Here is a 12590-nt window from a genome sequence, read left to right as displayed (position 1 = left end):
GTCAGCTAATCTGTGATTAGATACAGTTGTGATAGTTATCTGCAAATGATGCTGTATTTAAGCTGACCCATCTCATTAGGGCGTACTCTTTGTCAGAAATTGATCCAACATGCCAAGATGAATTAAGCTGAATGCCAAATGTTTCTGTTGAATAGCAGTTGTTTTTAAACTTCTAACACCTGCCTTAATGGAGAGGTCAAATTAGAAAGGCAAGTTTTCCTTTTCTTTTCCCCCCCTAACTTTTTTAAAAAATAGCTCTGATAGATGAAAGTAAATCCAACATCTATTTATTTTACACAGAACTACCTTTTTACAGCCACTTAAATGTTACATACAATATTGCAACTACATTCTACACAAAGATACCGAACAATTTTAAATCTTCATATTTTCAGGCACTATTCTGTCACATTTCTCTTTTGATTCATCTTTACATAATTTATAAGTACACCCCAAAACCTATTGCTTTCTTCTTTTAGATGCAGAAGAATTAATCTTTAGATATCCTTTTCCCCCCAAATTAACCTTTAGTCAAAAGACACTAGACAGACATGATTAATTCTTTAAGTTAGTAAGGATGGAAAATAACTGCTTTCATCAATGTAAGGAGGCCCGTAATTGAGGAAGTAATCATGTTGTTTACATTATAAGGTTTGAATTATTAGAATATCATGAACATTGCACAGGATTTTCCCTCATTAGGCTGCAGCGATCTCCACAGGTCTGTGGCTTGGCCCCTTTTACTCAGAATAACATTAAAGTTCCAATAACAAGTAATCAGACTATTTGGAAATCTGGAAAGTTTGGTAACAGGCTCACCAGGTAGTTTTCCACACTCCCTTGAAACTTACCTTGTTTCACGTGCTCCTTTTAAACTTACTGGGTTATTTGGAAACTATTATTAAATGTGAATTGAAAGTGTGTTGAAGTATTGATAGGGACAACATCCAAGAGTCTGGTAAATCTGGCAGTCCAGCAATAAAGTCCCAAGTGTCCTGGATTAAAGGAGTTTACTGTCTTTCACATCTCTTGCCATCTGCTTGATACGTTATTCAAACTTGCTGCATAATTCAAGTGATCAGAAACTAAAAAAGTACAATACATTCCATTCATCCAGTTCATCACTCAGACTACCCACATTCCCCTCTGTAATGCAGCTTGCTGCATAATTGCACGACCAGCGAAATACTCAAGATTATCATCTTCCTTTCCAAGCTTGATGTGACCAATAAAGGCTCTGGATAGACAATATGGCATCACCATGAAGCGGAAAATTTGTTAACAGTCCTCTTCCAAAGAAATCTTGCAAAACTTATTAGAGACATTGTTAAAAACTGCTCATCCTACAACACTTGGAATACATCTCCATAGACAGCCTTTACCACAAGAGCTTTAGAATCAAAGATCCAAAAGAGAATTAAAAAAAACAAGATTAATCACACCTGTGTAAATTATGCAAACACCTTTTTCTTTAAGGTCAAATTCTTGGGACAGCTCATTGGCAGTGCCTTTGAGTGCAAAAACTCTTCTCAAACTAGAGGACACAATAGCTTTTTAAAAAATGTGTATTTTTTTAAAGGAGCTCACCATATCAAAATATGCTTTTACCAATATATTACCTGTGCTTTTAATATCAGTTTCAGTTTTCAAGATGGTTTAATTATTTCAGATTAACAAATTAACATGCAAAACAGCAAACATCGAACACAGTTTTTGCAATTAAAACAAATGGCTGGAAAACCATGTCTAATGTGTGTCAAGCCTCCCTGCTGACATTCATGTTCTTGACTTACCACAAATCAATACAGGTAGTTCTGCTGTAATGTGCCTTTCCATAAGGCGAATTAGTTATAACACGATTCATCGATTAGGGAACACTACTTACAGTAGACGGGCCGCATTGGTTATAATGCGATCATGATGGGGGAAAATCTGTACTTTGAAGGCAACCACAACCAGTTCTACTATAATGCAACTTTTTATAACACATGGTTTCTTAGGAACACAATTATTGCGTTATAGCAGAACTGTCTATTATAGTGCACACACAGATCTGTATATTCACATACTGCAACAACTTTGAATAAGCATACATTTCCCAAGACCTACAGGACCTTATCCCCGCTGCTGCCACCTTGTCCAGGACCTCACTCTCTTGCTGGGATCCCTGTACCCCATCACAAATTCTGAAAACCACTTCCTCAACTGTTTCTTCCAGGACTCTGTTCTTGTTGCTCTTGCCATTGCTGCCTCCTCAGAGAAATGCAACGTTAGGGTTTAAGCGACTGTGGGATACTTGCAGAATTTTGCAAACATACTTAATCCACATTTTTTGCATGTAAAGAAGAAGTCTATTTGAACATGATCTCTGTACCGTTAAGAGTTATGAGAAATAAACCTTCTTCTCTTGATTGCAAATGACTGATACACAATGTTCAGCCAGATAATGCACATGATTACATCAGATAACTTTCTAAAGGCAACACATCAAGTCAACCAAATACTTCAGACTGCCTTTACAATTATTACATCTCAACACACATCAGTGGATGTCACAATTTTGTCTCACTCCAACCCTTATATCAGCTTTCTACACGGTTCCAACACAGCTTTGAGAAACACCTCATCTTTCAAATGGGCATTTTATGGTCCTTGTACTGAACACCAAGTTCAACAATTTCAGAAAATCATCTTTTGCAGAATGTTTAATTTAGATTCCACTGTCCATTTGCACTTTAACTCTCCAGACTAATCTTTTGTTCGCTTACTTGTCCAACTGCCCTCTTCTTTCACCTTGCACTTCCATTGCTTTTGTCATGTAACCTCTCCTGCCTTTCCATTTTGTTTTCTTCTGCCCTGTCCATTTTCATTACATCTTAAAACTTGTTTTATCTCTAAGTTTTCCTGATGAAAGATTACCAACCTGAAACATTAATTCTATTTCTGCCTGCACAGATTCTACTTGACCTGCTGAGAATTTCCAACATCTTGTGTTTGAAAGTCAAGTTTTTAAGCATTTGCAGCAGTACTGTCCATATTTTTATCTCCAAATCCAGCAAATGATAAAATTGTCTTGATTGCAGTCCAGCACTGATTCACTGAGTTGATCCCCAGTAGGAGACTATTTTGGGGGAGATTTACTTGGATTGCTCTCTATTCAATGGAATTTAAATGATTGAAAAGAGTTCTTGCAGAGATTCTGAGACAGCCAGATGCTCAGAGGCTTTTTCTTCTAGCTGGAGAACCAACGTTAGAGGTCAGCAATTTTGAACTGAAACAAGGAGAAGTTACTCAAATGGCTATAATTTTTTGGATTTTGATGATGCTCAGTCATTAAGAACATTCCATGAACTTGAGGTAGAGGATCAACCATGATCAAATTCAATGGCAAAGCAGATCTTGGGGTCAATCCTGCGTCTATTTCATGTTCAGGAATCTCCCCAGCATTTGCCGTGATAAATAATGCTTTAGTCAAGGCTTTTTTCAAAGTCACTTTGACTTTGTTACCATGCAAATAAATGTTTTTTCTCCTAAAACATACTCCAAAAACAAAAAAAGTTCCTACAAAAACACTCAAAAGCCCCATTTTGTAAATATTTGAATATATAACAATAAACTTAACAAACTAACCCAACTTACAAAATGAAAAGGAGCCTTTACAAATTCCCAGTTCTTTCACTTCCATGTACTTTCCAAATGCAGTTTCAGAATCTCACATGGTATATCATTAAAAACTACTGTTCAGTAAAATTTATGACTTTATCTTGCTTTATATAATACATTAAACATAATTGTAAAAAAAAAATCAATTTACTGCCACTTTCTCTAAATGATTTTCCTGGAAATGTTCACTAATAATAAATTGCTATTCATCCCGGAAAGCAAGAGGGATGACAGAGACATAAGAAATAGGAACAGGAGAAGGCCATTCAACCCCTCATGCCTGCTCTGTAGTAGGCATGAGATCTTCAATAACATCATGGGGTATTACAGGAAATAGATGTTGAAATGAAAGAGCAGCCATGTCCCTCGATTCCCCCAAAACTAATAATCTATTGATCCCTTTTGAGTATACTCAATAGTGATGCTTCCACTGCTCTTTTGGGTGGAGAATTTCAAAGATTTACTATCCTCTCAATGAAGATGTTTCTCATCTCTGTCCTTAATGGCCAACCCTTTAGTTTGAGACTGTGGCCTTGGCTCAGGTCACCCCAGCCAGGAGAAATACTGAGTCTGTGACTATGCTATCAAGTACTTTAATAATTTTATGCATTTCAATGAGAAAGCATAAAAACTAGCAAATTAATGGATGTACTTGCTACAGACATTTCTGGATATTGGAGTCACAAGCTAATGTTAGCTGCTTTACTGTTATCGACTGAAGTAAACTATGTGCCTTGAACCTTGCATGAGCAAAGAGCAGCTATCTTATGCGAACAAAGCTCAAAACAAGGATGGATACTTATTTACCTCTAATAAAAAATCTCATTACAATTTACAAAACAAATTCCATCTAATTTAATCACATACTCATGAATTAAGAACAGATGGGGACCACTCAGTCCCTCAAGCCTGCTCCACCATTTAACAAGATCTGGACCAATCTGACTATCCCTCAACTCTGCATTTCTATCTACAATGGTACCTTTCATCACTTTTCTTATCAAGTATTTTTTAAGGGAGGATACATAGATAATCAAAGACTCTGCTCCCACCTAACTTGGGAAGAAGTGTGCTCCAAAGTCTCATGATACACAGAGAAAAAATTTTGTCTCAGTTCCATCTTAAATGGATGATCATTTATTTTTAAAACAGTGACATCTAGTGCTAAATTCTTCCACAAGAGAAAACATCCTTTCCACATCCAATCTGTCATAACCCTTCAGGATCTTGATGTTTCTATCAAGTCACCACTCACTTTTCTAAAATCCAATAAATACAGACCCAACTTACTCAGCCTCTCTTCATACATTAACCCCTTAGCCTAGGAATCAACCTCTCATTCCAAGTGAATATAAGCCTAGCCAGTCTATCCCAGCTGTCAGTCTAGTAAACTTCCAATGAACTGCTTCCAACACATTAAACCTTCTTAAGTAAGGAGAAGAATACTATATACAGAACTCCAGATATGGTTTCACCAATGCCCCATACAACTGAAACATAACCTACCTATTTTTGTATTCCTTTTCTCAAGTAATAAATAACATTCTATTAACTTTCCTAATTTGCAGTACCTGCACATTAGCCTTTTGAGAATCATGCACGAGGACAGCCAGATCCTTCTGCATGTTAGAGCTCCACATTTCATCATTTATACATGATAATTTATTTCCCAACCAAAATGGATATATTCATGTTTTCCCACATTATACTCCATGTCAGATCTTTATCCACTCACTCTTTGTATCTTCTTTATCCATTTCACAGCTTACCAATTTACTTTTCTACCCATCATTATGTCATCACAAACTTAGCAATACCTTTAGCATCTTCAACTCATTTACATTTGTAAATTATGGCATTTGGTAGAATTGCAAAGACGCCGAGTCTGAAACCAAAATTTGTTCACAGATAAATAACCGAACTCAAAAGGTTCTTCAATCCAGTGATAGAGACATCAACTGCATTATGCTGATCTACAGCAGATCTGGACATCTTGTGCACAAAGATCTTGAACAGTCCTAATTCTTTGCCATATTTGATTTTCAGATAATTTATCATTTGGTGGACAATTGCTCTATCCAATCCTACCCAGTGAATCCATATATATTTAAAACAAAAATCACTTGAAGCTGCAAAATAGGGCCTGCTCCTGTGCTCCATTTCCTTTGGCTCATGATGTCTGTGCCAACCATGATGCCAATTTAAACTAATGCCATCCAGCTGCACATGATCTATGCTTCTCTATCTCCTGCCTGTTTATGTGCTACTCTAAATGCCTCTGAAATGTTACTTCCACCACCTCCCCTGGCTATGTGTTCCAGGCACCTACCAGTGTGCAGAAGAAAAAAAAATGCCTCACACATCTCCTTTAAACTTTCACCTCATACTTTAAATCTAGTATTTGACATTTCCACCATGGGAAAATGACTCTTGAGTATTTACCCTGTCTATGCCCTTTATAATTTTATATCAGGTTGCTCCTCAGCCTAAGACATTCCAGAGAAAACAATCCAAGTTTGTCCAACCTCTCCTTATAGCCAATACTCTCTAATCCAGGCAGCTTCCTGCTGAACCTCTTTTGTGCCCTCTCCAAAGCCTCCACATCCTTCCTGTAATGCAGCGATCAGAACTGTACACAATACTCCAATGTGGCCTGACCAAATTTTCTGATACAGCTGCAACACTTCTTCCCAATTTTTAATACTCAACACCCCAAATGAGGAAGGCAAGTATGTCATACACCTTCTTTACAACCCTATCTACTTGTGTTGCCACTTTCAGGGAGCTATGGACTTGCATCCCAAGATCCCTCTGTACATCAAAGCTCAAGGTCCTGCCATTTACTGTATACTTTCCCCTTACAATTGACCTCCCAAAGAGCACGACCTTACACTTGTCCAGATTAAACTCCATCTACACTTTCTCCATGCATATTTCCTACTGATCTATACTCTGCTGTATGCTTTGACAACCTTCCTTACCATCGATAACTCCTCCAACTTTGTGTTGTTTGCAAATTTACTAATTAGCCCATCTACATTCTTGTCCAAATCATCTATATGTATCATAAACAGAGGTTCCAGCACTGATCCCCGCAGAACACCTGCGGTCAGAAAACCCTCCCTCGACCACTACCCTTTGTCTTCTATGGTCAAGCCAATTTTGAATCTCCCAGAACTGAAGATCCTCAGGAAGGAAGGAAATAGGTGCAATGGTACTTATTGCTCAGTGTTCAGGATGTATTCTCAAATACAAGAATGATAATAGAATGTGCCAAATTGGGTCATTCTAGCATTACCTATACAGAGATCCATTATTAACAGTATGGGCTGCCCCCCGCCCCCCTGGGTAATAAACAGGTTCCACTTTCACAGAAGTCCCCAAGTCAACTTTGTCTGCAAGTTGGAAAATATAGAAAATAATCAGTCGATACAGTAACCATACCTCCATAGTATTGAAATGAATGGCATCAAAAGCACATAAGGCTCATAAGAAACAATTATGAAAAGTGGAAAGAGAGTGAAAACTAGTTCTGCTGTTCGTAGGAGCACATGTGTATGTTAAACTTTTGATTTTAATATTATATGTAAGGTGTTCACATGTAGGGTGTGTCTGTAAGTCAGACGTTCGTAACCGAGGGATGGCCTGCATTGAACAGGGAATCTGTCGCAAACTCCTGCCCTCAGCTCTAATAAGCTCAACCATGGTCACTGACTTTATTACTTTAAAGGTCTCTGGGCTTGGGAGAGCTGTGCAGCCAAAAGAAGAAAGGGGGAGATGGCAGCTTCTAACATTTTCAACATTGGGTAATGAGAGAGACCAGAGAATCCAGATGATCTGTCAACACAAGGAGCAGCTGCTCTCAGTGCCCAGAAATGTCCCCCACTCACTGCACTGGTCAGGGTGCAGTCCTGAGGCTCACACATCAGCACCAAGTGCCTGCTTGCAAGACCCAGCTTGCCCATCACCATCACCCATTTACAACTTATCCACACTGAACCATGGGCGATTCTTGCTGTGGGAGCATAATAGGATGACAGGGATAGCACAGTGCAGAAACCGAGCAGATATCTTGTTTTTAAATAATAAAAGCACGGTGGACATATACCTGTGAGTGTTTGGTTTGGGTGACCAACAGCACTAATGAGAATTAGCACTCTGCAGGGCAGAACCAAATGGGGCATCAGAGTTCTGCCCAAAAATGGCAGAATAACTTTTTTTTTTGAATGGTTCCTGGAAATACATTTTGTTTATGCACAGCACATGGTTAAATAACTATTGCAGCTTCAACTAGTTTCAAGTCTCATGCTTCACAAAAACTCAGTCAAAATAACCCATGATAAATAATATAATTACACACTACGCCTTCATTATCTGTATAATTTCCTGGGGATAAAAAAAACATGGATAACACCAAAGACCTTTCCTTTGTACCCAATAGACCCAATAGTGTTTTGAAGGCTTTGACACACATTAATAATCAGATTAAAATAGTTAAGTATCTAAAAGGATTGATATTAGGTAACAAACTACTTCCACTGACTTACAAGCAGTGATCATTTTTGAAATCACAAGGTACAGCTGTACAAAGGCTGCTATTAGAGCAGCATAAAGCAGGGAGCCACCTGACACAATGGATCACTGCATTTACAGACAATGACCATTTCCTCAGTGTGGACATCTATACTTGTTCAAAATATCTGTGGCATATAAGGAGGACTATATATATCATAAACAATATATATATCATAACAACATACAGTTATGCACAAACTTAGACTGTGACTCCCAATGGAATTAGTCACTGGAAGTTGTAGTTACTTTCTTTCAGCTGAGGACCAAATATCTGAAGCAAAAACAAAGTGCAGAAAATATCCAGCAGTCAGGCAGTATCTGTGCAAGGAGAAAGAGTTAATGTTTCAGATCTTGGCCCTTTTGCTTTTGTCAGAACTAGGAAAAAGAGAAAGCAAGTTAGTTTTCAGTTCCAGAGATAATTTGGGTGGGGGGAAGGAGGAGGAGAAGGAGGGAGGAGGAAGGAGGGGTAATAGGTAGAGCAAAGGGATCATCTCTGATAGAGTTAGACCAATGGCTTTGTCTAGCAGTTAGAAGCAGATTATGCTTATTTGTCTGTGTTGCATGTGTATGTTGCTAATAGCAGGATTGTGGAACTTGCCCAGCAGGACAGGCCACACTGACGGAGAGAGAAAATCCAAGTCAAAAATCACAGATGGATGACTGACAGAACTGACCAAAGAGAGAAAGAGCAAGTTACTAAACTTGGAGAATTAGTCCAGAAGACTGCAATTATACCCAGATGGAAAATGAGGTGCTGTTCCTCAGGTGTTCTGTTGAGCCTCATAAGAGCACAGAGGCCACTAACTGATAGGTCAGAATGGAAGTGGGATGGAGAATTAAAATAGTAGGCAACTAGAAGCCTACAGTCACTCTTGTGAATTGAATGCAAAGCAATTGCCCAATGGTCTCATCCATTGTGGAGATCATATTCTGAGCACCAAATGTAGTACCCTAGACTAGAAGATGTATATGCAAATCACTGTTTCTCAATGTTTGGGTTCCTGGATGGTGGGAAGGGAAGAGGTGAAGGGATTGGCATTCCAAATTCTATGGCTGCAAGGGAAAATGCCGTAAGATGCGGTTGAGGATCGTGGGGACAGAAGAGAAGACCAGGGAATTGCAAAGGGAGTGATCCTTTTGAAATTTTGAAAGGGGAGGGGAGACAATGTGTGACTGTTGGTGGAATCTTAATGAAGCTGTTGGAAATTATGAAGGATGATCCATTGAGTAGTGAGGCTGGTTGGGTGAAAGGAGAGGCTCAGAGGAACTGTCCTTGCCCTGTTCAAGAGCAGGTGAGGGCAGAGGTGTGGATAAGTAGATGAGATGTGTTCAAGGGCCCTGTATACTATGGGAGAAGGGAAGCCACAGTTTAGGAAGAAGGAAGATATTTCAGAGGCACCTGGAAAGTCTCATTATTACAGCAAGTGCAAAGAAGAACTGGGAGAACAGAATCCTTGCACACAAGGTCAAGAGAGCTGAGAGAGTCTGTGGGCTTCCAATGGATGTTTGTGGCAAGCCAACCCCTAAGATGGAGCCAGAGAGATCCAGAAAGGAAGAGTCAGAGACCCAGACATCTGGCTGACCCCTCTGGTAGGCTTTCAAGTTTATTTCACTAACCTCAACAATCATCATCATCAATACCAGTGGTGAAAAGGGTTACTTTACAACATATAACAATGAACTGAAATATAAATTCTTATGTTTTTATTTCTGATGGCATGGAATTTCCAATAAGTGACTGGCCATAGAAGCCATCATTGCACAAAGATATCCAAGGCAGCTTCCCCTCCCTCTCCAGGCAACCTAGTAGAGTGAAAACAAATCTTTAAGGAAGTCAAATATAGCAGATGTAGCTTCCAACTGAAAGTACTAGCACCAACTCCTCAGGTGCCATTAATATTAAATTTTAAATTACACACCCACGTACCCTACCTGAGCATTGAAGTTTGAAATGGTAGTTGTCTCTATATCCTTCTTTCCTAAGATCTCCATCTTCACTGGTGCATTTGGAAAGCTATAGGCAAAGTACTCAAGAAAATCAGGCAAGTACGCAGCAGCTCCATGAACAATACCCATGACATAATAGGCTGCAGAATTATTCTCACTAAATGTCAGATTCACAAATTCCTCTGAAAATCTCTCCATCTCCACAGGAGATAGCGAAGAGAGCTCATCCATGTAGGCATGCACCACTGAAGCTCCTCCATTAGGCTGGTCTTCTATGTGGATAAACCTTTTGAATTCCAACATATTTAGCCTTGAACCTTTGTTTTCAACACTGGAGTTGTTGCACACATTAGGCAAAAGGTGACCACTTTCCTCTGACAGACATTCAGGCAGTCCATCATCTGGGTACAGAATGGTTAGCTTTTTCCCATCTTGTATTGAAGTCAACTGCTGCTCTTTGATTTCTGACATTAACGCTGAACAAACTGTTTGAATGGATTTGCTGCACATTTTGGGCTGCTTTCGTTTTTCGCTTTCCTTGTGTTTCTTTTTCTTTTTCTTCTTTATTTTTTTAAATTGAAATTCTTCTGTGCTAAGTTTCCTTTTTTCACCGTTACCTGCAAGCGAATGAAACAGAAAACATCTATAGCTTCGACAAATTTGTAATGCCAGCTTAAATGGTTCTTTGAGAATTCAACCTATATAAAATTTCAGGTTCATAAAGAACAACCTATTTTACCATTTCCTTCCAGACTCTTCAAATTCAATCAGGGTAACAGAGTAAATAGTTTAAAAAAAATCATTTTTTTTTTATTTGTGGTTCTTTTTGGAGGAATTTTAATTTCTATTCTATCATGCACTTTAACTTTTCATAATTCTATCTGGAATGCAAGAATCAACCAGTGTACAAGAAACTGCCAATGCTTTTGAGCCAGCTGCAAGGAAATGCACAAGAATGTCCAGAGTAATTAGGCACGAGGCATTCCCTTACATCTGAGGTAACAAGCTCGGTCACTGTAACAGGAAACCTGCCTCCTATCAATCCATCACCAGTGGAAGTGTTACATGTCTTTTTAATATTCTAAAAATGTCAATACAAAAAAAAAACAAATGTTAGATTGGGTCAGTATTTGCAAACAATGATTACAATTCAATTCCATAGAAAAGCAAAACATCATCTTCCATGGTAAATACAATTACCATACTGCTTTAGGTGCATTTAGGCATGAACCAATCCCGCTTCCTCATCTTCAACGCCCATTCCTAACCACATGATGAGAATTGTATCCACAGCTCCTACTTGTCAAGGAACGTAATGCCCTTCATTCAAATAGATATCATGTAGTAAAGGATCTAAAGAATGTACACAAAGTAGATTAGAGGACTACAACATCAAAACACTTATTGTTGTGGATGATAAAATTACACAAATGTGTAACATTTGAAACTCTTCCCCACCACCCCCAAAAAAAACTGCCTCTAGCAAAGATTCCATACAATGAGAAACCCTGGTCTTCTGGTGCAATATAACCAATACAGGAATAGTTAATAATACTAAAGCAATATTAAACTATGTTGACAAAACAATAGAATGCAATACAAGCCAGACAAGTTACATCAAGTCTTAGAAGCTTTTCAGGTATTAGAAAATGCTGTTGGTCGAGAGACAAAAACAAAAATTGGGCTGAACACATAACAGCGATCCTGTTCTCCTTCAAAATAGAACCGGAAGATCATTCATACCTATCTATGACAGATAAAGCCTTAGTTGAAAGCTTCCTCCTACAGACAGAACTTCCAAAAGTCTGGCACTCCTGTAATCAAATCATACCAGACTAGATTACACACCCAAATCTCTGGAATAAGGCCCAAACACACAAATGAGAACACTACCACCAAGTCAAAGCAGATGCCTGAAAGTTAATGTACCTGACAAGCAGAGTGATTTTCTGGACATATCTTGCAAAAGCGCCACAAAAATAGTATGCTGGATACAGTGGGAAGGCATTTATCTGGCCAGATTTTCTGACATTAAAAATAAAATATGCTTCCAAATCTAACATATGTCTAATATGATTTTACATATGAAATGTCAGGCAGAAGAAAGAAAATAGACAAAAGAAATACTTGGAAAATCTTGTAATGTAGGGAATTGTGATAGACAATGTGTATGGAGCAAGGTTTCCTAATTGGCAAAATATCATCTGTTGGTGGGCTGAATGATGTCATCATTGAGCCATGACTGGCATAAAGCAACAGTTTACACATTTCTAGTATTTTGACTCTCTAGCACTATCCATCATTATCTGGAAGCATTTATAAGATATTGTTACAGAATATTTTATGAAGATCCAGTAGAAGGTCCAAATGCAAGAGCTATAAGTCATGTTTGTTCACCATCAATC

The 12590-nt window shown here is 38.4% G+C and overlaps 1 protein-coding gene across 3 annotated transcripts in view; it reads right to left on the bottom strand.

Annotated features, from left to right (window-relative positions):
• The window catches only part of LOC127580419 (lysine-specific demethylase RSBN1L-like), a 46241-nt gene that overhangs the window by 18266 nt on the left and 15385 nt on the right, over positions 1-12590 (bottom strand). For all 3 annotated transcript variants that reach the window (XM_052033874.1, XM_052033873.1, XM_052033876.1), the window contains one exon: positions 10171-10802. In XM_052033874.1, the coding sequence (XP_051889834.1) occupies positions 10171-10802 (632 nt within the window). The remainder of the gene's footprint in view (positions 1-10170; positions 10803-12590) is intronic.

This window comes from Pristis pectinata, chromosome 19, assembly GCF_009764475.1.
Source record: "Pristis pectinata isolate sPriPec2 chromosome 19, sPriPec2.1.pri, whole genome shotgun sequence".
Classification (NCBI taxonomy): Eukaryota; Metazoa; Chordata; class Chondrichthyes; order Rhinopristiformes; family Pristidae; genus Pristis; species Pristis pectinata.
This window is presented reverse-complemented; position numbering and strand designations above follow the sequence as displayed.